At 40.9% G+C, this 24,236-nt stretch overlaps 1 protein-coding gene, 1 long non-coding RNA gene and 1 pseudogene across 2 annotated transcripts; 2 read left to right on the forward strand and 1 right to left on the reverse strand.

Annotated features, from left to right (window-relative positions):
• Positions 1-7,288: 7,288 nt before the first annotated feature.
• On the reverse strand, positions 7,289-8,031 carry LOC120441908 (homeotic protein distal-less-like). The gene is made up of 3 exons (XM_039617427.1): positions 8,002-8,031; positions 7,828-7,911; positions 7,289-7,687 (listed from the first exon to the last, which is right to left on the reverse strand). Exons 1-3 carry the CDS (start codon positions 8,023-8,025, stop codon positions 7,406-7,408), a joined length of 390 nt encoding a protein of 129 aa, XP_039473361.1. The 5' UTR covers positions 8,026-8,031; the 3' UTR covers positions 7,289-7,405.
• A 5,403-nt stretch (positions 8,032-13,434) lies between these two features.
• LOC116309265 lies at positions 13,435-19,419 on the forward strand (annotated as a pseudogene).
• Positions 19,420-20,203: 784 nt separating this feature from the next.
• Positions 20,204-23,698, forward strand: LOC120441909. Its single transcript, XR_005614370.1, has 3 exons — positions 20,204-20,588; positions 21,273-21,373; positions 21,897-23,698. It is a non-coding gene; the product is annotated as an uncharacterized LOC120441909 (long non-coding RNA).
• Positions 23,699-24,236: the final 538 nt, after the last annotated feature.

Consider the following 24,236-nt stretch of genomic DNA (forward strand, 5'->3'; position numbering starts at 1 on the left):
AAAAAAAAAAAGTATTTCTCTTGCCAAGTTAAATTGTTGAGATATGGCTGAGTATGCAAAAAGTTTGAGAGCTCGTGTGAATGTGGACAGAGGAGCTTGCTGTGTGTGTGTGATTGAGGCCTTAAAGGAGGGGTAGATTGTTCAGAGATGCAAATTTGGTTAAGAGGTTTATAAATTAGTGTTGACATATTGTGAGAACGTGCTTATAGGTAAGGTTGAATGTGAGTTTGGTAAAATGCTTAAAGGGGGATATTGTGTACGAAACGGTGTAGCTTTTTACGTTTTGGGCGTGTTCTATGGGTGAAATTTAAGATTGTTGAAGATTTTTGAGGTTGTTGTTTTATTTTTAAAGAGGGAGTTTTAATAAACATGGACATGTTTAAGGGGTTTTGTAACAGTGCACTTATAAAGAAAAAACCTGTCAGGTGATTTTGTTTGGTACTTTGATGAGCTAATACTCAGCTCTCTTTTTTTTCTCATTTTTGTTGTAAGCAGGCCTGCAAAAGAAAACAATGGATAACGGCGCTGACAATAGTCTCAGGAGAACAAAAAGTAAGGTGACCTTGTCCGAATTACAAGGGGACAGATTGTGGGTCCCTGTCTAAAAGGATTGGAGCGAGCCAATCCAGTCTAAAAGCAGAAAGAACTATTTTCTTAAAAACAAAGTAAAACAAATAAATGAGTTGATGTTGCTGAGAGTGAAGACTGAATATTTGCGAGATAGTCTCCACTGTCAGCAATACCTGATGTTAATGCATGTGAGTGAATGTGTGTAAATGGATGGTGACTGGACGGACGAGGCAGACCATAGGTTGGACCGACTGGACACTGACAAAAGACTGGACTAAGGTTGGACACATGACTGATAATTGTTCTGTTTTAACTTTTCTTTTTTAAAAAAACATAGGTTGGATCATAAGTGGAGAAACTGAGTATAAAAGGTGATGTTCTGGTTAACACAGGCTTTTGTTTATAGGACGTTTCAAGGATGCAGGCTGTGGATGGAGCCAAGAAAGGATTTGACATGATGATTAATTTGATTTCATTCCTTAAATACAGGTTTGAAGCTCCGGAGCATTTATACATAATATGATAGGACTAAACTTTTCTTTTAATTCCCTAACCTGAGTGAAGGATTTTGAGTTTGTAACACATGAGATGTGTCACAAAAAGGGGGGTGTTAATATATGCGATTAGCTACATGAAATGTGTTCTTTTAGGGTTACTAAGCAAATTTCTACGTGACCTTTACCTAATAACCTTTGTGATGATAAACTTGTTTACCGACTTGCTCTCTTGTAGAACATACAGACTTAGAAAAGGGGAACTTCAGCTCTGAATTTTGAGAATAACTCTGTTAAGTTGACAGGAAACACGTCGAGACAGCCATATAGGGCAAATGTGTTGGAGCTTGTAATTAAATGGGGGACTTGAAAAGAGGAAGCAAATTTGGTACAGGACGTACTTGAGATGATCAGACGAGAGAAGGAGAAGGTCAGGAATAGTTTAAACTAAGATTGAGAAATTAAATGGGGTAAAAGGGGGTGTAGCTTCAGGGCAGCTCACAGCCCGGCGTAAACGCAAGGTGCTGTCACACAGCCTAAGTTATTTGGGTGATTTATTTTATGACAAAATAATAAGGAAATATTGAAAATATACAACACGTTGAGGAGATCTCTTTTGTTATATGCCTCTCCGGAGCTTCTCTCCTGATGCTACTCCACCAAAAGAAGTTTATTTATAGAGACTATGTCAGCTCCCAAACAGACAACAACAAACCAAGATTAGCAATAAACAATCTAAACATAAATAATAATAAATAAAGAACAATGCAGAATCCAAATCTGAACCGAAGAATAAAATAGTGAAATGTGGATTATTGGGTTTTTCTCTGTATATATGAAGCATTTGTAATGTGTATCTGCTCATTATCTTGTTTTATGTACTTTAATGAAGGCAGGCTTGTAGAGGCCAGTTTTTACTCACAAACAAGTGCTCAGCCAGACTGAAAAACAGGAAGCTTTAGTGCACAAGGCATATTAATAAATATAGACACAAAAAGAGGAACTCCCCATATAAACAACGTTCAAAAATGTGTGAAGTATAAAGTACCGAAATAACACTATATAAGTCACAGTTGATGATTCTAATGTTAGAGAGCTCTTGCAACTGGCGTCTGAGCTGTGCAGAGGTCGATGTTGGTCATAACAGTGACATCTCTATTTACAGGTTGAGTTCATTTTATACACAATGCATATCTGTGCTTGTTTAGAGTTGATGTTCCGTCCAAAAGGGTTTTAAGCTTCACTGGTGAGAGTGTCCAGGTGATACATGTTGAGGGAAGATGAGAACATAGCAGGTTAATTGCACGCACGCTTACAAACACACATGATTTATATATGGCCAGGCCAGAGGCCTGGACTTGATGCAGCTTTCAACTTTACAGCTCCTAACTTGCAGGAATGGCGGGGAGTGTAATGAATGAATGCAAAACATGCTTACAGACACAAACATGACAGGGGTTTATTTTACAGGGTAAAGGTGGACCACAGGTTGCTTTGTTTCTGCTTAGCAACTACTGAGGTAGAAGGTGTTAAAGATAAATATGCAATAAGTGAACAGGAAATGTGTGAAGGTGAGCCGGGTGAAACAAAATGTTGTAGATAATGGAAACTTGTCTAACGGGCATTAACAGTAACCTTTGCATGTTATGTATATGCTTGAGGCCAAAAGAGGCGTAAATCCTGATAGAAAACTTTGAAGTGTGCTTTCTAGTGGAGAGTCAGGCTGACATGGGGATGGTGTGTATTTTACTGGGGTTGTGTTTAATAAAACTAAAAGCGTTGCTCACACACATAAAGAGTATTGAGATTGAAGAAAGTTAATATAATGGATAGAGCCCAGAACATGATAATACATAAGTAAAATCAAATGCAATGTTTGATTTCAAAACAATCAGGCTAGAAATGTGAGTAACCTATGTTTAAACCGTGAAAAAGTGGGTTTATTTCCATAGAAAAACTGTAGAAAAAACAAGAACTCATGTCAGGAGGACCAAGTTAGAAAATGCACCTGAAGATGGTCTCATGAAGAGATCTGCTGTTGGTGTGTGCTGAGACTGGACGAGTATTTTAAACAAGTGAAGGAGAAATGGTTGAGTGTGTGTTTAAGTGTAGATATGCGCTTGATATTGATATATATATGTAGAGATAGGGAGTTTTGATAATTATTTTAAATGGCACCTCAATAGTTTCAAAATATTGAAAAATAAATAATTTTTAAAAATAATTAGCCAAGAAATGTGTATTAGCTCTCCACATACATTAAAACTGTGCAACTCTGAGTGGGCCATGCAATCAAGCAACTGTTACATATCTGTACTAAACTAGCCAACATAGACTCACCACAAAATGATGTAGGATGTTGCCCTGCAGCGGGGGCAGAAAATCATTTGCAAACCAGGGATCTTACGTTGATTATCATATCCTTACTTATGTATACACACACACACACACAGAAGGAAAAATTTCAAAACAAAACAAAAACAACTTCCCTTATCCTGTCAAGCACAGGAGCAAAATAAAAATCTCTTTGGGCTCTGTTAAAATTTCTTTAGTAAAAGTGTAAAAGGCCAAACCTAAGAGGTTGGGCTAACAGGAAAGTCCCTCCAGTATCAGGAGTTTATAGACAGGAAACATTTTTCACTTTAACGCCTTTTTTCTGAAAAACCACTGACTCATAGATGCAGATAGACACACAAGTGCACATACATCCAGATGTGCATTTAGACATTAAAAGTGTAGAGGCATGTACACACAGATTGGCAAACCGGTACAGAGTCTAACTGAAGAGCTTAACAAAGCAGACGTGGCAGTAGGGTTTATCATTTGGCCTGATATGATATTGTGAACCAACTTTGAATAATGACAGGAACCTTAGATGAACACAGTAGGTTAGTAAGGTGTAGCAGAGAGAGGCTGTTTGTTTTTATCCCTTACAGGAGAAGATTTCCACTAGAGAGGGTAAGAGCAACATAGTGGACTTGGGAATGGTGGTTTCGGCGCCCATGGTGCCATTAATGGATGTAGAGGTGACAGAGTGGGTCGAGCGGTGACACAAGACACAGTATAGTGACCTCTTGTGGGCAAGAGGTCAAGAGAGGGATTGTAATATTTAAAGAAATTAGGTCACTGCTGAACTGTATATAACCACCATCCTTAACATTGTATTAATTATCATTTCATCAAAGTGTTTATTGAAGCTGCTGGCATTATGTTATAATTTATATTATAGGGGTTATCATAATCAAATATTAACATGTTTATTACAGGTGCAGTTATAACTACTTTAAAATGATTGAGTTAAATATATATGTATCATAACTCATATGCTGAGTATATTGGTACAGTAAAATAGTAGCTGAGCAAAGGCCTGAATGTATTCAGCTTCTTGTGGTATTTGAGTTTGCTTAGTTACAGGTGACGGAAGGATGTCCAGTCCATGGTGACCTCAAAGGCCTTAGGTCATCACCATATTCGGAAGAGTATGCCACAAGGAGGAACCTCTATGTTGCATTTAATTCTTAAAATACATGAATGTTCTGTACATGCAAATTATGTGCTTGTAAACGCAAGAAGGGGCGTTACAATACCCTGATGTTATAAAAGCAATCTAGAGTGTATTTTGGGTAGAGATGTACAACTGTTTTGCAGTTTGCACCTCTCCACGCTGCGTGCATTAAAATCAATTGTTTGAACGACCTCTTCTGGACTATCATTGTTTTACTCTCATCCTCAATTTCGAACCCGTAACAGTAGCTACAGCCATATTTAACTGTTAGCAAGGTTCTCCACTTTCTCTGTAAAAACTTGCACTGTGAAGTCCGGGGTTGTTCACATTCCATGCAGTGCTGAAAACACTGGTGTTGCAATCATAATGTCAGTTGCCTGGTGGCATCGACCAGCCAAACATCTGGGGCGAGGTGGGGAAGGTCCATTGACGTCCAGTCGCAAAATTGCCCACAGCATGATGATAGGGGGCCTGATAATTTGCACCATTTGTGATGATCTGTAGGTGCTGGGTATACGACTCCCTGAGTGGGGGCTGTCCCTCTCCCTGAAACTGAACCACAGATACACTGTCAGTAAAACCAGAATACTTTTTTCTTGTTGTGCACATCCACCAGTAAATGAAGCTTCTAACTTCACTTCAGCAATCATTTAACAGCCAGGGCCTACCTCTGTGTCTGAATCCATATCTGCTGACTTTACTCCTGCTCCATCCTTGATGCCATGCTTCATCTAGAGATTCTTCCATAGATGGATTTTTGTTGGCAAATTTCAGCAACCTCAGAAACAAATGAAAAGCTGCAGAGGAGCTGAGACTGGGCCTGAACACTTTTGTGACGCCTTCCCTCAAAAACAGTGATTCACTGAGACAGAAAAGAACTTTAAATGTTTAGCAATAAAAGAAAACTAAGGGAAACAAACTAAAGCAAAACACACAAAAGAACCAAATACTCAGCAATCCCAAAATATAAAGCCACACATCAATCCTCTCTACTCCAACTGACACTGCATGAACAGGTGCCTAAAATAGGCAATCAATAAATCACGTGACCCACCATAAACTATCACAAAATACTTTCAATACAAACCTCTTAAACATAACCATCAGAAATCACACAGTTAACAGCAGCATGAAATCTGTATATTAAGTTCAGACAGGCCTCTTACAATCATAATCTACAATATTTGGTGGGATTGTTAAAAAGTGAGTGAATCTTTCAGAAATCTTGCTGCCATGTTCTTCTTCTTTGTGTTTGGCAGGCTAGATGCATCAGTGGTGTGTTACTGCCATCTACTGTTCATTATTTCCCAAGTCAGTCTTCTTCTGATTAAACAGGCTGGACTCGAGCTAGAAGCACAAAGTCAGCCTCAGATCCCTACATTGTCTTATATAGACTAGCACTGTGTAGATATTGTAACTGTGTCTTTGTTTTAGTGCAGCAGTCCAGGTTCAGAAGTGTGTGCATGTTGAACACAGTTTCTCCAGCTGATCCAAGCTCTCTGAACAACTTTCTTCATTGATGGAAATACTTCTTGCACTCAGGATGTTCCTGACTGTATTGGTGCTCCCACTCACAAATCCACAGCAGCCAAGTCTCAGTCTGTTAATATAAGTAAGTCTCTTGTTTTGCCAATAAACAACTTTCAAAGTGAACATTTAGGGCCTTAAGATTCTCTGCTGGAGAATGATAGACTGCTTGAATTGAAAGAAGACAACAGAAACTACAATAACTACTTTTACAACTGAGGTGTGCAGGAGAGCATCTTTGAATGCACATCAACAAGATGCAGCAGAAAAACCAAACCAAGTACCACTTCTGTCAGCTAAATACAGGAAACTGAAGCTACAGTTCAAACAAACTTTGAAAGTTGGACAACAGAAGATTAGAGAAATGTTTTCTGGTGCGATGAGTTTCCATTTCTGATGGGACATTTGAAAGGTCAGAACTGACTGTGTACCATCTTCTGATGACTGCTTCAAGTAGGGTAAGTCATGTCACAAAGCTTCGAACATCTAGACCTGGTTTCTTCAATTTTTATTTTTTTTTTAGCAAGCATGAATGACTTCCTGCCTGTCATAGTTTCAGATATACAGTGTTAGATTGGGTTGGGTACCTCTGGTGTATTATCATCATTTAAAAGCTGAATGTACAATATCAATCCACGTTCATTCAGTTAATGATTTATTCATTAATCTGTATTCACTTTGTATTTGTATTTTGCTCACATTCAGGAGAAACACTTTATGGCATAATGCTTTTCGGAAACTCTCAAAGGCAACATTACATGGATTATTAGACTCAGTGCTGCTCATTTATTGACTTGATTTTTCATTCCTGCAGCTTTGCTGCTCTGACAGCTCCACTCAGGCTCTGCTGGACACCACTGTGCTCCTGCTGCATGGTGCCTGGTTGCTGGTACGCTTCCCAGTCATGATCATCGGTGGCATTGTGAGCAAGAACCTGGCAACCTCCAGCCACCATGCCCCATCCGTAACATCCCCCGACAGACCCCAACACAGCCCTGATACAAACATACATGGCCATCAGCAGCATCCTACACTTTAATTGAGCTGACTTCAGGTGTTCAGTAAGGGGATTTTAAACCATTGCACGTTTCATTTCAAGACTTCAGTTTCATAGGGCAGAGAGTAGAAAAGGTGAGAATAAAATGTTTATTTTGGGGCTTTACCCCCAACATCAGACTTGTGAACAATTAAAAGCAAACCCAACATTTAGAGTCTTAGGCAGATAATCACAGAGGCAGAAACTTTTCAACGTATCATCTCAGGTTTCTTAAGATGAAGTATTCAAAGCTAGGGCTTTGAGCTAGGGATGTTATTTGAGGTATTCCTGGGAAAATCTTTGAGATCCATTTGAAAGCTCCAGATTCTTTAGATTATCTGTCTCATACTTCAAGCCTCCTTTATTGCCGTTGCCTGGTGGCATTGACCAGTCAAACATGTGGGGCGAGGTGGGGAAGGTCCATTGAGGTCCAGCCGCAAAATTGCCCACAGCATGATGATAGGGGGCCTGATAATTTGCACCATTTGCGATTGACTTCATCTCTAGGTGCTGAGTGTACGACTCCCTGAGTGGGGGCTGTCCCTCTCCCTGAAACTGAATCACAGACAGGTGGACGGTCAGTAAAACCAGAATACTTCTTTAAATTATTGACATTACATTTCATTAAATACAATCAATTCCCCGGATAATGACAGAATCAGAAACAGGGCTTTTTAATAATAGGAGATACTTACATGAAGTGGGACGCCCTGATTCACATGCTGAGGATGTGAACTCCTCCTAAACTTACTCCGTCTGTTTTGAAACCAAGTTTTTACCTAAAGATGGAAGAAAACAGAAAACATTCCATGAGTACAATGGACCCAAAATTCAATTTCTTATATTCTAGCAAGTTGAAAAACACTCACCTGTTTGTAGGTCAGTCCTGTCATCTCTGCCAGCTGTTTCATCTCTCTTGGGTCATAGTAATGTTTCACATTAAAGTGATGGACAAGAACATTCAACTGTCTCTCTGTGAACACCACCCGGGCCTTTCCTTTAGGTTTCTCTGGAGCTGTGCTGGGATCGTGCAGAGTGGCAGTGATGTTTCCATCCTGGCTTCTTGGGACAGCAAAATCTTGTTTCTGCTCTGAGACAGAGCTGGAAACTGCCTCAGACGTATCAGTAGTTTTGTTGTTCAGTTCCTTTTCAAGAGCACTCTCTGCCCATGTAGCGAGTTCTTCCAAGGAAAGACTCCTTTCAGGGCCGCTGTCGTAACTCCACGAGTCTGTGAGGGTAAAGAGACAGAGGGTAGTAAGCACAAGTCTATATGGTCCACATGGGTCAGTTGCTGATATGTTTCGGCACGACTGACTTTCTAACTGAAAAAATAAACACAGGTTTAATTGATGAGTCTTGAATCCCAAAAGGTCTCAGACTGAAGAAGTCACTCGTATGAGTGACAAAACATTTCTCCCATTGAAAATGTTACATCCAGATGAACGGAATCAACCTTTTGGGATTTACTTACCTGATGACTGAGCATGCATCAACACAATGAGTCTTAAACACAAAAGTTTCCCACAAAGTAGGAAAAAGAGAAGTCGGATATTTGTACATTCTTTAAAACCAAAAAGGATTTAAAGTGGACTCTGTTCAGCTGTGGGGGGAGAAATGGTGACTTCTGCCATCAGGACTTACAACACAGAGTGAAGGAGCATTTTTGCTCAGAGTTGTCTTAGAGGTTAGCCAACTCTGTTCATATTAGCTCACCAGGCAACAATGCTGAGTACATACCTGGAGAAAAGTGCATCCCATAATCTTCCATCTTTGAAATCCCAGTGATTAAAACAGGAAAGCTGGAATAAGTATCTCTGCTGAAAGAGCTCCAAACCAAGCAGGATAGTGCTATGTGTCCCAAGACTGACTTAAGAGCAATTCTCCTGGACTTTTAAGGAGGTTTGTGGGTGTGGGCAGGAATGTGGGGGGTTGAGCTTCTTCTTTTGTGAGTTGCTTTACAAAACAGTCGGGCTGTTACTACCAACTGGCATCATTTACATTTCTTTAAAATGCTGTTTCTCAGGTCTGAAAAAAGAAAGTACAGTTAGAAAGCAGCCGTACAAATGAGCTTTACCAAATCCTTCCAGCTCACACTTTATAAAATATCAAACACTTAATACCTAAAATTACTTTATCGTTTTGATCAGTGATGTTTCGAGAAATGACAAAGTGTGATCTCACAGACTCAGGTTCTTGGTGTCATGGTTGTTTGGGGGATTTTATCATTATACATGTTGCAAACCAGAGCTGTGTTTAACTCCAGTAACATCATTAGTGACTTAAGAACAATACTCCTGAGTCAGTTTGAGTTTTGTGGAGGTGGGCAAGAATTTGTGGGTTTAAGTCATTTTTCATGACTTTTTGAAGCACATCAATTTATCAAAGTCAAAACGACTTGATATTTTACATTAGTCCTTACTACCAGCTTGCTGAACATAAGAATTCCTTTCAGGTCGTCATGATTTGGTCTTGTTCTGATCAACTCCTAAATGTTATGTGTCAAAGATTTGTTTGTTGCTTTAGTCATTATTTGTGTAGTTCAGAGGTCTTATCAGGAGAGTATTTAATTTCATACAAAGTGAATTTGATGGTTCTGTTGAAGCGTTTTTTGTTTTTTTTTTATCCTTGTACTCTTATATTTTGCAGAATGGATTTAGGATTGGTGTATTTCATAGTTTTTTTTCCACACACTTTTATAAGCTATATCATATAAGGAAATATGATGGAAAAATAAAAAGCATATAATGATGTTTGATTTATGAAGTCACTTTCACTTTATAAAGAATTGCAACAGATTTTGATATTTTGCCTTTACTGTAAGTAATGTGAGTCATCCAGGATACTTTGTGATGTGTTATCACTCCAAGAAGTTTTCTTTCAGATATTTATTCTAATTCTTAGTTATTTATCATCAGTTTACTAGTAATTGAATTGTTACAAAGGCCCAGATATTGTAAATTTATTATATTTAATTAATTATAGTTAAGCCAAGTCTTCAGAGATTACTCTCACAGCAGAGCACTTTATGGTTTGACGATAAATCCAAAGAAGAGAAGAAGTCTAAGTGGACGCAAATCCACTCACTTTGTTGTTTGTGTTTGTCTGCAAACATGGTTTAAAAATACATTTAGCTGCTTCATTTCTGGACTTTATGCTTTAAGTTAGACATGTTAACACAAACACCTTTACCCACATTTATCTCTCATGGCCCTGGTGCCATCTGTCTGCATTGACTTGATAATTAATCAGAGGTAGCAGGGTGTGATACAGGAACTCTAAAAGACACATTAGCGTATGTTTAGTGGTCACTGGCTGAGCTGGGTGTGTCTCTGATTATGATTGAGCCAGAGGGGGCCATATGCATGTGTCTGTGGGGTTTATGGGCGGCGTTGGTGTGGAGCATTAACCTTGCTATTGTTTACATTGACTTATGTGGATGTTTTATAATTTCAGACACTTTTACAATGTAGGTGCTTTTCAAAGAAGGTGAAAGCTACCGTAAAGCTCTAGAAAATTCTCCAAATGACCTGCAGCAAATAGATCTATAGATCTAATAGAAAGTGAAGTACAGATCAGTGCTCAGATCACACATTAGTTTTGACCAGGAACATAAATGTAGTTTGCATGAAACATGTCAACAGATGTGGTTGACATGAAAGCAGAACAGGCTGAACTCAAGTATCATTTGTTATTACAGTGAGTGAAAGAAGTGGGTCAGTGAGAAATATCCATAAAGAGCATGATTTAGCACTAGCTGCAGCTCACAGTCAGCAACTCTTCAGTTGTGTTGATTATAATAAATGAGAATTTCCTCTTCAGACTCACAACTCACAGAACTGTACAGTTTCTGAGAAAAGTCCAGATTACGGTACTGTAGACTTGAGGCTTTTCCCCTCCTCTATTTATTGGTGAAGACTTAAAAAAGAAGTAGTAAGTTTAAGAGAAGTAACAAAGATGCCAGCTTGTGCTGAGAGCATGGGCCTATTCCTGTATCTGGATCCATATTTGCTCACTTTTTCCTCTCCAGCCTTGATGTGATGCTCGACGTAGAGATGCTTCCTCAAATGGGTTTTTGTTAGCAAATTGGAGCAACTTCAAGAACGAACTAAACGTCTCTGAGAAGCTGAGACTGGGCCTGCATACTTGTGTGGAACCTTCTTTAAATCTCAGTGATTCACTGAGATAGAAAACAACTTGAAAGAGTGAGTAATGAATGAAAGCAAAGAAATTAAACAAACTTCATGCTTCATGCTGATAGGAAGGCAGCAGAGACTAAAAATAACCACACATTAAAAGCAAACTGTACAGAAGACCATCTCTGAGAGCACAATATGTCAGAACTTGTAGCACATGGACTAGAAGCAGCAGAAGACCACACTGGATACAACAATTGTCAGCTAAGAACAGCAAACTGAGGAAACAGACTCACAAATATTAGACAATAAGAGATTGGAGAAATGTTTCCTGGTCTGATGAGTCTCCATTTCTGCTGTGACATTCTGGGTCAGAGGCTAAACACAAGATTTTATGACTTGCAAAGTGCAACATGCATGCACTTTTTAACATCCTATCAAATATTGTAGATTATCATTTTAGAAAGTAAAACAAAACATGCAGGCAGTATTTAATCCTAGCAAAGTCATCATTTGTTGGAAGAAAATGGATGGCACTGATTGAAACATTTCCAACCTATATAAAAGTTGACTTTATCAGTCTCCTGCATGAGCCTTCTTCTACCCCACCAACTCTGGGGGAAAAAGACAGAACAGGTGTACATTACATGTTATTTCTTTCTTATTTTTATTCTTTTTTACTATAACTGATGCAGAGATTCACTAAGTCACATCAAAACAGCCTCTGTTTTATATTTAAATGGCAAGAAGATAAAATCTACAAGAAAACAGTAAAACAGGATAAAACATGCATGTAGCTTCCATGTTGAAAAACTGGAGATGAGGTGGAAGTGTTTTAAATTTTTGTGAAAACCACCAGCTATGTGGTTTGGCAAGACCAAGGTGGAACAGAACAGAAGGATTTCTTAGAGGTGTAAGTCATTATTTTTATGTAATATTTGTATAATCTGGCTTATTTTAAAAACATTTTTATACATATTAGGTTTCAACACTCATTGAAATTTAATAAAAAAAAGTTAAAAAATAAAATAAGAATAAAAATAAAAAAGCATTTAATAAATTTAATGAAAACAGAAAGAGTGGTCAGCGGTCATTGTGATATTCAGTGTCAGTGTCCAGTGTCTCCACAAAACTCTTTACAAGCTGACTCAGGAGTATTGTTCTTAAGTCACTAATGATGTTACTGGAGTTAAACACAGCTCTGGTTTACAACATGTGTAATAATAAAATCCCCCAAACAACCACGACACCAACAACCTGAGTCTGTGAGATCACACTTTGTCATTTCTTGAAGCGTCACTGATCAAAACGATAAAGTAATTTTAGGCATTAAGTGTTTAATATCTTATAAAGTGTGAGCTGGAAGGATTTGGTAAAGCTCATTTGTATGGCTGCTTTCTAACTGTACGTTCTTTTTTCAGACCTGACAAACAGCATTTTAAAGAAATGTAAATGATGCCAGTTGGTAGAAACTGCCTGACTGCTTTGTAAAGCAACTCACAAAAGAAGAAGCTCAATGCCCCCCACATTCCTGTCCACACCCACAAACCTCCTTAAAAGCCCAGGAGAATTACTCTTAAGTAAGTCTTGGCACCAAATAGCACCTTCCTGCTTGGTTTGGAGCTCTTTCAGCAGAGATACTTATTCCAGCTTTCCTGTTTTAATCACTGGGATTTCAAAGATAGAAGATTACGGGATGCACTTTTCTCCAGGTATGTACTCAGCATTGTTGCCTGGTGAGCTAATATGAACAGAGTTGGCTAACCTCTAAGACAACTTGCAAAAATCAGGTCATCAGGTAAGTAAATCCCAAAAGGTTGATTCAGTTCATCTGGACGTAACGATTTAAGACTCATCAATTTACCCTTTTTGTTATAGACAGTGTTGTTGTTAATGTATGTTTGGGGGCGTTGCACCCCGGAACCTTCAGAGGTTTTTCAGGGTTCTCCCTGCCGGAATGTTTTGTGTGGAACAGTTTCCTGTATGTGTTGCGACTAGCTGTGGTTGTTTTGAAAAGTGGTCAGTAAACGTCCTAAAATTGGCACTTGAGTTTCTGAGCATTTTTATCCTGGGGTTATAACACCTTTTTGGCGAAGAGGATAAAAGCCGAACACGGACAGTTTTGAGTTTTTGCTACGGATTTTGCCGTTGGACTACCACTTCGCATCTATGGCTACGATCGGATCACTCATGGAGTTCGCCAAGGGAGACGGCGACTGGATTGAATATGTCGAGAGGCTGGAACACTTTTTCTTGGCAAACGACATTTCGGACGAAGGGAAAAAAAGGTCAGTTCTTCTCAGTGCGTGTGGAGTGAGGACCTACAAGTTGATACGTAACCTGACGACGCCTCGGAAACCCGGGGACTTCAGTTTCAAAGAACTGGTGATGTTGGTGCAAAATCATCACTGCCCGAAACCCTCCGTGATTGTTCAGCGGTTCAAATTCCACACTCATTCACGCAAGCCGGGAGTTTCGGTGGCTGCGAATGTGACGGAGCTGAGACAGCTATCGGAGCACTGTGAGTTTGGAGGCGTGCTGGATGACATGCTCCGCGACAGGTTGGTGTGTGGTATAAATGATGATGGCATGCAGCGTCGGTTGTTAGGGGAGCCCACACTGGACTTTAAGAAAGCTTTGGAAATTGCTCAGGCAATAGAAACGGCAGCTAATAACACTAAAGACATTCGGAAAGCTAACAACAATATGCACTCAACTGAGGTGCATCATGTATCTCAGAGTGTGAGGGGCAAACTGAGGTAGCTTTTGGAGTGTTACCGGTGTGGGGGAGCACACTTTGCCAAGGACTGTGTTTTCAAAGACAGTACCTGCCATAACTGCAAGAAAAAGGGGCACTTAGCCAAGAAATGCAGGGGCACTAAGGAGAAATCAAAGAAGGAATGGAAGACAAAACACAAACTAAACACATCACCTGCAGAGCATGGCGCATGTTTAATCTGTGTCAAAAGATTTCAGGATTTTGGGATTTTTATTATTATTTTATTTTGTTACTTTATCTTTTGCTCTTTATGTTTATGTTTGCTCTTTCAGTAAGTCACACTTTGTGCAGACTCCTAAATGGGGAAGTTACACTCTGTACTCCACGGGAAGCCTGCACGCAGCAGCTATTTTATCTCTTCCTGTATCTCTTCCTGTATGTGCTTTTAATAAAAGACTGCTTCTTTTTGCTGCAGCGGAGAGTCTCTCTGAGTCTCCCCGTGTACACGTTAACCTGTCTGAGCGTTTTATTCTGACCTGAGTTGCATAACAGGAAAACTCCTGACAATCTGGTTGGCTTTAATAAGTGCCATGCGGAGCCCATCTATGCCACTATCCAGGTAAATGGGAAGGAGCTACAAATGGAGGTGGATACAGGGGCCTCAGCTTCCATGATCAGCCAAGCCACCTACCACAGCTTGTGGCACTCGGGCGGGGCACCAGCTCTCCAAGCGACTGAGATAAGCCTGAGACAGTACACGGGTGAATGCATTCCCCTGCTTGGTGCCATAGAGGTGCATGCAGCATATCAGGGTCAAGAAGCTAAAGCAACACTACTGGTGGTGAAAGGGGAGGGGCCTAGTCTGCTGGGTCATGACCTTCTGCAGAAAATCCGCCTGAACTGGAGGGAAATCAGGTATGTAACTGTAATAGCAGAATTACTGGGAAGGTATGCAGATGTGTTCAAGAATGAATTGGGCACTCTCCGGGGCACCACTGTGAAGCTGTGTGTGGATCCTTTTGCCCGGCCACACTTTTTCAAACCACGCACTGTACCATACGCCATGAAGGCCAAGGTGGAAGCGGAGTTGGAGAGACTACAACAGATAGGGGTCATTGAGCCAATAGAGTCCCTGATTGTACCAGTGTTGAAGGAGGACGGAGGGGTGCGTAAATGCGGTGATTACAAACTGACAGTAAACCAAGCCTCTCAGCTTGACGCCTACCCTCTGCCTCGAGTGGCTGACCTGTTTGCCACACTGGCAGGTGGTCAGACATTCACAAAGTTGGATATGAGTCATGCTTACCAGCAGTTGCTGAGGAATCAAAAAAATATGTGACAATAAACACACACAAGGGGCTGTTCAAGTACAACCGCCTGGTGTTTGGTGTTGCATCCAGTCCGGCTATCTTTCAGCGCACCATGGACAATCTTCTGCAAAACATTCCTGGTGTTGCTGTGTACTTGGATGACATTTTAGTTACAGGTAAAACAGAAGAGGAGCATCTGCGTAACCTTGAGCAGGTGTTGAAGAAGCTCTCAGAAGCAGGGTTGCGTTTGAAGCGCAGTAAGTGTGTTTCCTAAACCCCTAGCATGACATACCTGGGTCATCGCATCTCTGCTCAGAGCCTGTCCCCGCTGGAAGAGAAAGTGAGGGCAGTAAAGGAAGCCCCGAGTCCAAAGAATGTAGCTGAACTAAGATCATTCTTGGGCTTAGTGAACTATTATGGGAAGTTTTTGCCTGACCTCTCCAGCATGCTTGCTCCCCTGTATGGGCTACTGCACAAAGACAGTCAGTGGAGGTGGTCCCAAGCACAGGAGAAGGCCTTCAGACGGGTAAAAGAACTGTTACAATCGGCACCGCTCCTGGTGCATTTTGATCCGGAGAAGGAGGTGGTCCTGTCCTGCGATGCCTGCCCGTATGGCATAGGAGCTGTTCTTTCACATCGCATGGAAGAGAGGGAAGAGAAACCGGTAGGATATGCGTCACGCACGCTCACAGCAGCAGAAAAGGGCTATTCACAGCTTGAGAAGGAAGGCTTAGCAATAGTTTTTGCTGTGAAACGATTTCATCAGTACCTGTATGGCCGCCCATTTACTGTTGTTACAGACCATAAGCCCCTCCTGAGTCTCTTTAGTGAAACAAAAAGCATCCCACCCATGGCTTCAGCCCAGGTTCAGCGCTGGGCATTAACACTGTCGGCATACCAGTATCGCATTGTTTATAAGGCGGGACCTGAGAATGCGAATGAAGATGCTTTCAGCCGCCTCCCCCTCCCGGAGGTCCCCGACCAGTCGAATATGCCCCCAGAAACTGTGTTTTTGCTGGACAGGCTGGCGAACTCTCCGGTCTGTGCTAAAAACATCAAAGCATGGACTGAACAGGATCCAGAGTTATCTCAGGTTAAACAGTGGCTGCTGCAGGGCTGGCCAGCAACAGTGGAGCAGGATCAGCTCAAACCGTATGCCAAGCGTCAGCAGGAGCTCAGTGTTCAAGATGGCTGCATCCTGTGGGGTTCCCGAGTCATTGTTCCGCCTCCAGGTCGGTCACAGATCATTGAAGTGTTGCATGAGGCTCATCCAGGGATTTCTCGAATGAAAAGTCTGGCAAGGTCATTCGTGTGGTGGCCGGGAATGGACAGTGCCTTGGAAGCGGCTTTGAAGGGAGTCTTCTGTTGGAAGAACTCTCTACATGGGTGGAGAGTGCTGTTCAAATGGAGCTGAGCAACAAAACTACTGATACCTCTGAGGCTGTTTCCAGGTCAGTCTCAGAGCAGAAACAAGTTTTTGCTCTCCCAAGAAGCCAGGATGGAAACATCACTACCACTCTGCACGATCCCAGCACTGCTCCAGAGAAACCTAAAGGAAAGGCCCGGGTGGTGTTCACAGAGAGACAGTTAAATATTCTTGTCCATCACTTTAATGTGAAACATTACTATAACCCAAGGGAGATGAAACAGCTGGCAGAGATGACAGGACTGACCTACAAACAGGTGAGTGTTTTTCAACTTGTTAGAATCTGAGAAATTGAATTTTGGCTCCATTGTACTGATGAAATGTTTTCTGTTTTCTCCCATCTTTAGGTAAAAACTTGGTTTCAAAACACACGGAGTAAGTTTAGGAGGAGTTCACATCCTCAGCATGTGAATCAGGGCCTCCCACTTCATGTAAGTATCTCCTATTATTATTCTGTCATTATCTGGGGAATTGATTGTATTTAATGAAATGTACTGACAATGATTTAAAACAAGTATTGTCATTTTACTGATGGTCCACCTGTCTGATTCAGTTTCAAGGAGAGGGACAGCCCCCACTCAGGGAGCGGTACACCCAGCACCTGGAGATGAACGTAATCAGAGATAGTTCAAATGATCAGAACCACTATTCTCATCCTGTGGACAATTTTGCGGCTGGACCTCAGTTGCCCTTCCCCACCTCACCCCAGATGTTTGGCTGGTCAATGCCACCAGACAACAACCAGTATGAATTCAACCCTGGTGCAAGTATGAATGTACAATGCACCAACTCCGGACCTCACAATGCATATGGAACATGTGGAGATCCTTGCCAACAGCCAATGCTTTTGCAGATGACACACAACGTTACGTTCGATAATGTGTCATGCGCAAAGAGAGTGCTTTGTAGTGAATCAGAAGAGTCGACTCCCATTGAGCGAGAGCCGGCTCCTCACTTAATTTTCTTTCGCTGCTCAGCTCTCACACAGTGACTCAGCTATGCTCCAATCCCTCCATATTGTGGCCAATCACATGCGAGGATATAGGATAATATCATTATGTGAAAAACAGAGAGGGTGACAGACGTGACAGTCAAGTGGAGCATGCGTCTGTCCTCTCAGTAAGTGAGTGAGACAGTAGACAGTGGTGAGGGGGGCTGTGCGAAAGCAAAAACACATAAATATGCCTGACACCCGGAAACAAAGCAGCATCTGGCTGCAGTTTAAAGACTTTTTTTGTAGGTCTCGGTCTTGGTCTTGTCTCGACTTTGTCTTGGTCTCGATACCCTCTGGTCTTGGTTTAGGTCAGGGGTCGGCAACCCGGCTCTGGAGCCGCATGCGGCTCTTTAGTCCTTATTTTGCGGCTCCAGGTTGTTTGGGAAAATAGAAGAAGTATCTTGCTGAAGTGCATTTTATTTGTGTTTAGTTCTTTTTTTTAACTTGTAGTTCTAAATTCGAAGATTATTGTGATTTTGAAATATAAAAATAAAATTATATCTTATTATTTTTTCATCGCTCAAAATAAGCGTCACACTCATGAAGCCGGGTATACCCTTGACTTGCCGTGCATTTATCGAGACTTTCAACCCCAGATAGGCCAATTATGGATCTTCGGATCCACATTATGTCAGCAGCTGTTCTCCACCGTGAACTATGTTAAAAACAAACACCGCTCACGCCTCACAGATGACAGCTTACAGTCCTGCATAAAGATGAAAGCCCCGATTTGCAGACGCTGTGCGCTGAGGTTTGGGACCAGAAGTCTCATTGTAAACATATCACGGCAGACTCGACGATGTTTGCATGGACATGCTTTTCAGCATCTCTTTATTGACCACTTTTCACACACGGTTGCTGTACGCATACAGTCAGCTGTAGCTTTTCAGCTCACAGCCCAACAACACAACAGCAGAGAGAGAACAGGCGTTAAGGTGGCGAGGCGCGATTGCGGGTGCCGCTCAGGTGCGTCTGACTCCCATGCAGCGGCACTGCAGACCACGCCCCCGCCGCACGCATTAACCAGGTAAAACACATATTTAGGCAGAATTTTGCAAATATCTTCTTTTTTTTTTGCGGCATAGTGCTTTTTTTCCAATTACTTTTTTAAAAAAGGGTGGCGGCTGACAACAGTTTTTGTTTGCTACATGGATCATTTTAGTTCAGCTGGGTGTCTTTCCTTTTGTTATATTTCTTTAAGAGTTCAAAATGTGTTAATTACATAAATAAAATGTAATTTTCTCTGTAGCACTTCATGGATTTCATAAGCAACACACCTTAGTTGCTCTGTGGATTCTTTTAAAAAGCAGTTAAAAACCTTTGTTCAAACAAGCCTTTTGTTGATCTACGTATTTTATATTCTTTACATTATTTACATTTGATCTTTTACATTGTGTATAATGTCTATTGATTGTATTGTTTATTTTAATATTTGTGTACAGCGCTTTGTGACTACCTGTCTGTGAAAAGCGCTTAATAAATAAACTTTACTTACTTACTTTAGATGTTCACACAAAGCACAAAGGTAAAAAACAATATAATAAAACATCTTAGATTTCAAAAAGTATTTGCGGCTCCCAGTGTTTTCTTTTGCGTAGAAACCGGGTCCAAGTGGCTCTTTGGGTGTTAAAGGTTGCAGACCTCTGGTTTAGGTGGTCTTGACTACAAGTCTAGTATGTTCAACTACAGTGCCGTCAGCCACTGAAGAAATTACAGCCAGAATTCCTGCTGATGATGTCACATTTTCAAGAAAATAACTTTTATACAGAACATGGTCTGGCAACTTTATTAGTCACACTTTGGTAGCACCAGGTTGGATCTTCTTTTGCGCTCAGATCTTGGACACTCGTCACACCAGAAAACATTTGTTCAATCTTCTGTTGTTCAACTTTGGTGAGTCTGTGTGAACTGTAGCTTCAGCTTCCTGTGTTTAGCTGACAGGAGTGGTACTTGGTGTGGTCTTCTGCTGCATCTTGTTCATGTGCATTCAAAGATGCTCTCCTGCACACCTCCGTTGTAAAAAGTGGTTATTGTCATTTATGTAGCCTGTTGTAGTTTCAGAGAGCTTGGATCAGCTGGAGAAACTGTGTTCAACATGCACACACTTCTGAACCTGGACTGCTGCACTAAAACAAAGACACAGTTACAATATCTACACAGTGCTAGTCTATATAAGACAATGTAGGGATCTGAGGCTGACTTTGTGCTTCTAGCTTGAGTCCAGCCTGTTTAATCAGAAGAAGACTGACTTGGGAAATAATGAACAGTAGATGGCAGTAACACACCACTGATGCATCTAGCCTGCCAAACCCAAAGAAGAAGAACATGGCAGCAAGATTTCTGAAAGATTCACTCACTTTTTAACAATCCCACCAAATATTGTAGATTATGATTGTAGGAGGCCTGTCTGAACTTAATATACAGATTTCATGCTGCTGTTAACTGTGTGATTTCTGATGGTTATGTTTAAGAGGTTTGTATTGAAAGTATTTTGTGATAGTTTATGGTGGGTCACGTGATTTGGGCGGTATTAATTGCTTATTTGAGGCACCTGTTCATGCAGTGTCAGTTGGAGTAGAGAGGACCGATGTGTGGCTTTATGTTTTGGGATTGCTGAGTATTTGGTTCTTTTGTGTGCTTTGCTTTAGATTTGTTTCCCTTAGTTTTCTTTTGTTGCTAAACATTTAAGTTCTTGGTGAATCACTGTTTTGGAGAAGGCGGCACACAAGTATTCAGGTCCAGTCTCACCTTCTCAGCAGCTTTTTGTTTGTTCCTGAAGTTGCTGAAATCCATCAATGGAAGAATCTCTACATGGAGCATGGCATCAAGGATGGAGCAGGAGTAAAGTCAGCAGATATGGATCCAGACACGGAGGTAGGCCCGACTGTTAAATGATTGCTGAAGTGAAGTTAGAAGCTTCATTTACTGGTGGATGTGCACAATAAGCTGCCCTGTTGTTAATAGATGAGATTTGGCATATATGTCCTGGTTGGGGCTGTTTGTCTGCAGGAGGATTCTTTGATGCTGATTGCTGAGAGTTGAATGTGCGTTGGCACAGATGATTGTGTGTGTACTGAAATATGGACACTGCTCTCTCCTTCCACTGTTGAACAGGGAGTCCACTTCAGTCCAGTTTGAAGAAACTGGTTTAAGCTGTTGGGAAGCATGAAGCAGATGGTTGGGTGTAGAGCATCTGTTCAAATCTCTTTGGCACATTTCAACATCAATCTGGTATAGATCCAGTCAGATGAAGATCTTGCAGATTGCACCCACTCTGACCTCAATCAGTTAAAAAGGCCCTCAGCTGTCACTGGTTTAGTCAAGAATGTTCAAGGACCCAGTAGAAACTCTTAAATAAAACATTACACTGTCTCTTTCATTGATGATGAGGGGGTTTTTTTGCGTGATTTTTGTTGTTTGTTCTTTACGTAGTGAAATGTGCTAAGTATTTAATAAGAAAATTTTAGTAATTCACATCTGAGAATTTTTTTTTGGTCTTTAGGACTGTTGTTTTCTTAAAGCCTACTTTCTTTTCAATTTCATTGTTTCTCTCCACAGCACCTCACAAGGAAGGCGCACACCCTCATCAAGAGCTGCTCTATGACCACAGAATCTGATTAGGAGAAGAAACTTTCTGGTGCCTACTCCCCTGGGTTCAGGTGGGTGAAGTCGAACAGTTGCATCCTAATGCAGTTTATGAACACATGACTGGTTATCATGTCTTCAACTCGCACTGAGCTGACATCAGTGTGGTTGTTGATGCTGCAGAACAGGATGGTTTAAACAGATGCTTCGAAGCCTCTGCAACAAACCACCTGCTCCAGCAGAGATACTTAAACCAGGTTTGTCTTTTTAGTCTCTGACGATACAAAAATGACTCTCATCAATCTGAATCTCTCAGAATTCAAGAGGTATGTACTCAGTCAGCATTGTTGCCCAGTGAGCAATGTTCAAGTGAAATCTGGTGGCAAATTTTAGGAATGCAGCCAAAATGCAGAGTATTTGTGAGATGCTATTCTGTATAAGAGTGAGCAATTTAGCCATTATTTAATTACATTTTTGGTATCATTTTCTGTTCTAAAGTGACTTGTGCCAAAGCATAACAGTAAATATGCTGACCCATGTGGACCATATAGCTATGATCATTCCTTTTTTTTTTTTCTCTCTCTCGTCTTTTTTCAGGTGAAGACTTGTTTTCAGAACTGAACGAGGAAGTTTAGGAAAACCAGCACATGATGTAGAGAAATTTCAGCACTGTGGCTCAACAGGAGCAGGTCCTGCCTTACCTGAACACCTTTGTCAGTGATGGAGCTTCCTGTTTGTATCTAAACACTGGGTCAGTTAAAGAGGGTGGGGGAGTAAAGAAAGGCCACTTCCTCCCTTGTGTTGGTGTAGCTGAAGTCGTAGACGTCCAATATTTTCTCCTCTTGCCTTTGGTGCTGTTTATCCGATTATAGTCTATACCAAAAATATAGATTATTTTGGCATGGGCAACCCACTCTTGTAGTTTTCTCTGAGCTCTGTGTCTCTGAAAAGTAATGTTTCCATTCTAAAGAAATCCAGACTGTGTTACAGATCTACTGACCTTGTAGGAATTCTTTTCTTTCCACTGAACTACATCTGCTAACCATATCAGTGTCCTGGAGGAAGCACGTAAAGGCTTTGAACAAGAAGCTTGACTTCATGACAGGCTTCATGCTTCTTTGTAGTTGGCAGGTGTAGACACTGCACCAGATTTCTGAGTTTTAACAAATTCATGCATTTCAATAATACTTGGGACTAGAAAAGGTGGCAGTCGAGAAACAGGCAGTGCTTCATTTAACAAAGTCAATATTTATAGCAGAAAAGATGGAGGTTTAGATCATTGGCCTTAAAATATTTATTAAAAACCCTGGACTAACCTCCAGCCATAACATGTTTGGCATAAAAATATTAACAGTTGTAATTAAGACATGTGCACAAAGTCTTTCAAATACAGCCTCTGTCATGTCAAGAAACATGAACAGAACATTTAAAATAGCCATCAGATAAAATTCACAGCAAACCTGATATGCTGCCAGTGCCAGCTAGCTTCCATGTTGGAAAAACACAGATGTGGAAGTGCTTTAAATTTCTCTGGAAACCACCAGCATGTGGTTTCAAAATCAGACCTCCACACATCATATTTCTGCCATGTTGTTTTTGAGACCAGTATGGTAAAAATCCTCATCTTGTGCTTCAGAATGATAATTCACAAATAAAAGGGGGCTGTAACAGTAGCTACAGCCATCTTTAGCTGTTAGCAAGGTTCTCCACTTTCTGTGTAAAAACTTGCACTGTGAAGTCCGGGGTTGTTTACATTCCATGCAGTGCTGAAGACACTGGTGTTGCAATCATAATGTACATTATTTTTACAATTATTGGAAGATGCAACAAAATGAAACAAAACATTTTCATCTCTTAATGTTATATACAAAACTTCTGATGGTGCTCTCTGATTCTCCCAGTATGTGTTTTAAATAGACTAAAATGTATTTACAATAGCCAGAGTCGACTGAATTCAAATATTTCTAAAAATCAATTGATTAAAAATAAAGGGCCTAAATTTCACCCCGTTCCTTTTATTTACTGAAAGAGATCAAATCTGAGACTCTAATATGTTGAGCTACATGAAAACAGGAATAGTAAAATTTAATACAAGAAAGATGATATACTTTACAATGTTTGTAATTAAAGGAGCATTAGCTCAACCCAAATCTTCACCTAAGTATGGAAGAAAATGGATAATACTTAATTAGTACAATAGACCCAAACTTCAGAATGAATTCAGTTTATGTTCTAGTAACCTTGAAAAAACACTCACCTGTTTGTAGATCAGTGGACAAGAGTTTTTATCTGGCTGTCTGAGAACACTGCCCGGGTCCTTCCTTTCACCACCCTGGTCTTTCCTTCATTCTCACATGTAGTGCTTGTGGCAGTGTTGTTGCCATCCTGGTTTCATGGGACAGCCAGTGTTGGGGAGTAACGGAATACATGTACCGCCGTTACGTATTCAGAATACAAAATATGAGTCACTGTATTCCGTTACAGTTACCGTTTAAAAAGGTGGTATTCAGAATACAGTTACTTTGTTGAAATAAATGGAATACACGGCGGTACTTCCCTGTTTCATATTGTCGCGGGTCAGGACTGTTTGGGTTTGTTTGACAGCTATGTTCTGTTGTTCCAGGCGGCAGCGTTACGGTTGCCATGGTTACAGGGTGACGCTCTCTCTCTGCGTGTTTCCTGGGTGAGAGAGCGCTTTTTTGTTGTTGTTGTTGTGCTAAGCTAAAAGGCAGAATGCTACAGGCATGGCCCTAAAGCATGTAGCCTGATGGGCAGTGTAGTCCGTGCTGCAGGAGAATGGACTACCATACCCGTTATGTGTCTGTGAGCGAGGGAGGAGAGAAAGGAAAAGTCCGAGCTGTCACGGGCAAAAACGGGAGCTGGAAGCATGTAAATATAATAATAACCACAGCAGCCAAGAAGAGTGCCTGACGAGCC

The sequence above is a fragment of the Oreochromis aureus genome, linkage group 9, assembly GCF_013358895.1.
Source record: "Oreochromis aureus strain Israel breed Guangdong linkage group 9, ZZ_aureus, whole genome shotgun sequence".
Lineage (NCBI taxonomy): Eukaryota > Metazoa > Chordata > Actinopteri > Cichliformes > Cichlidae > Oreochromis > Oreochromis aureus.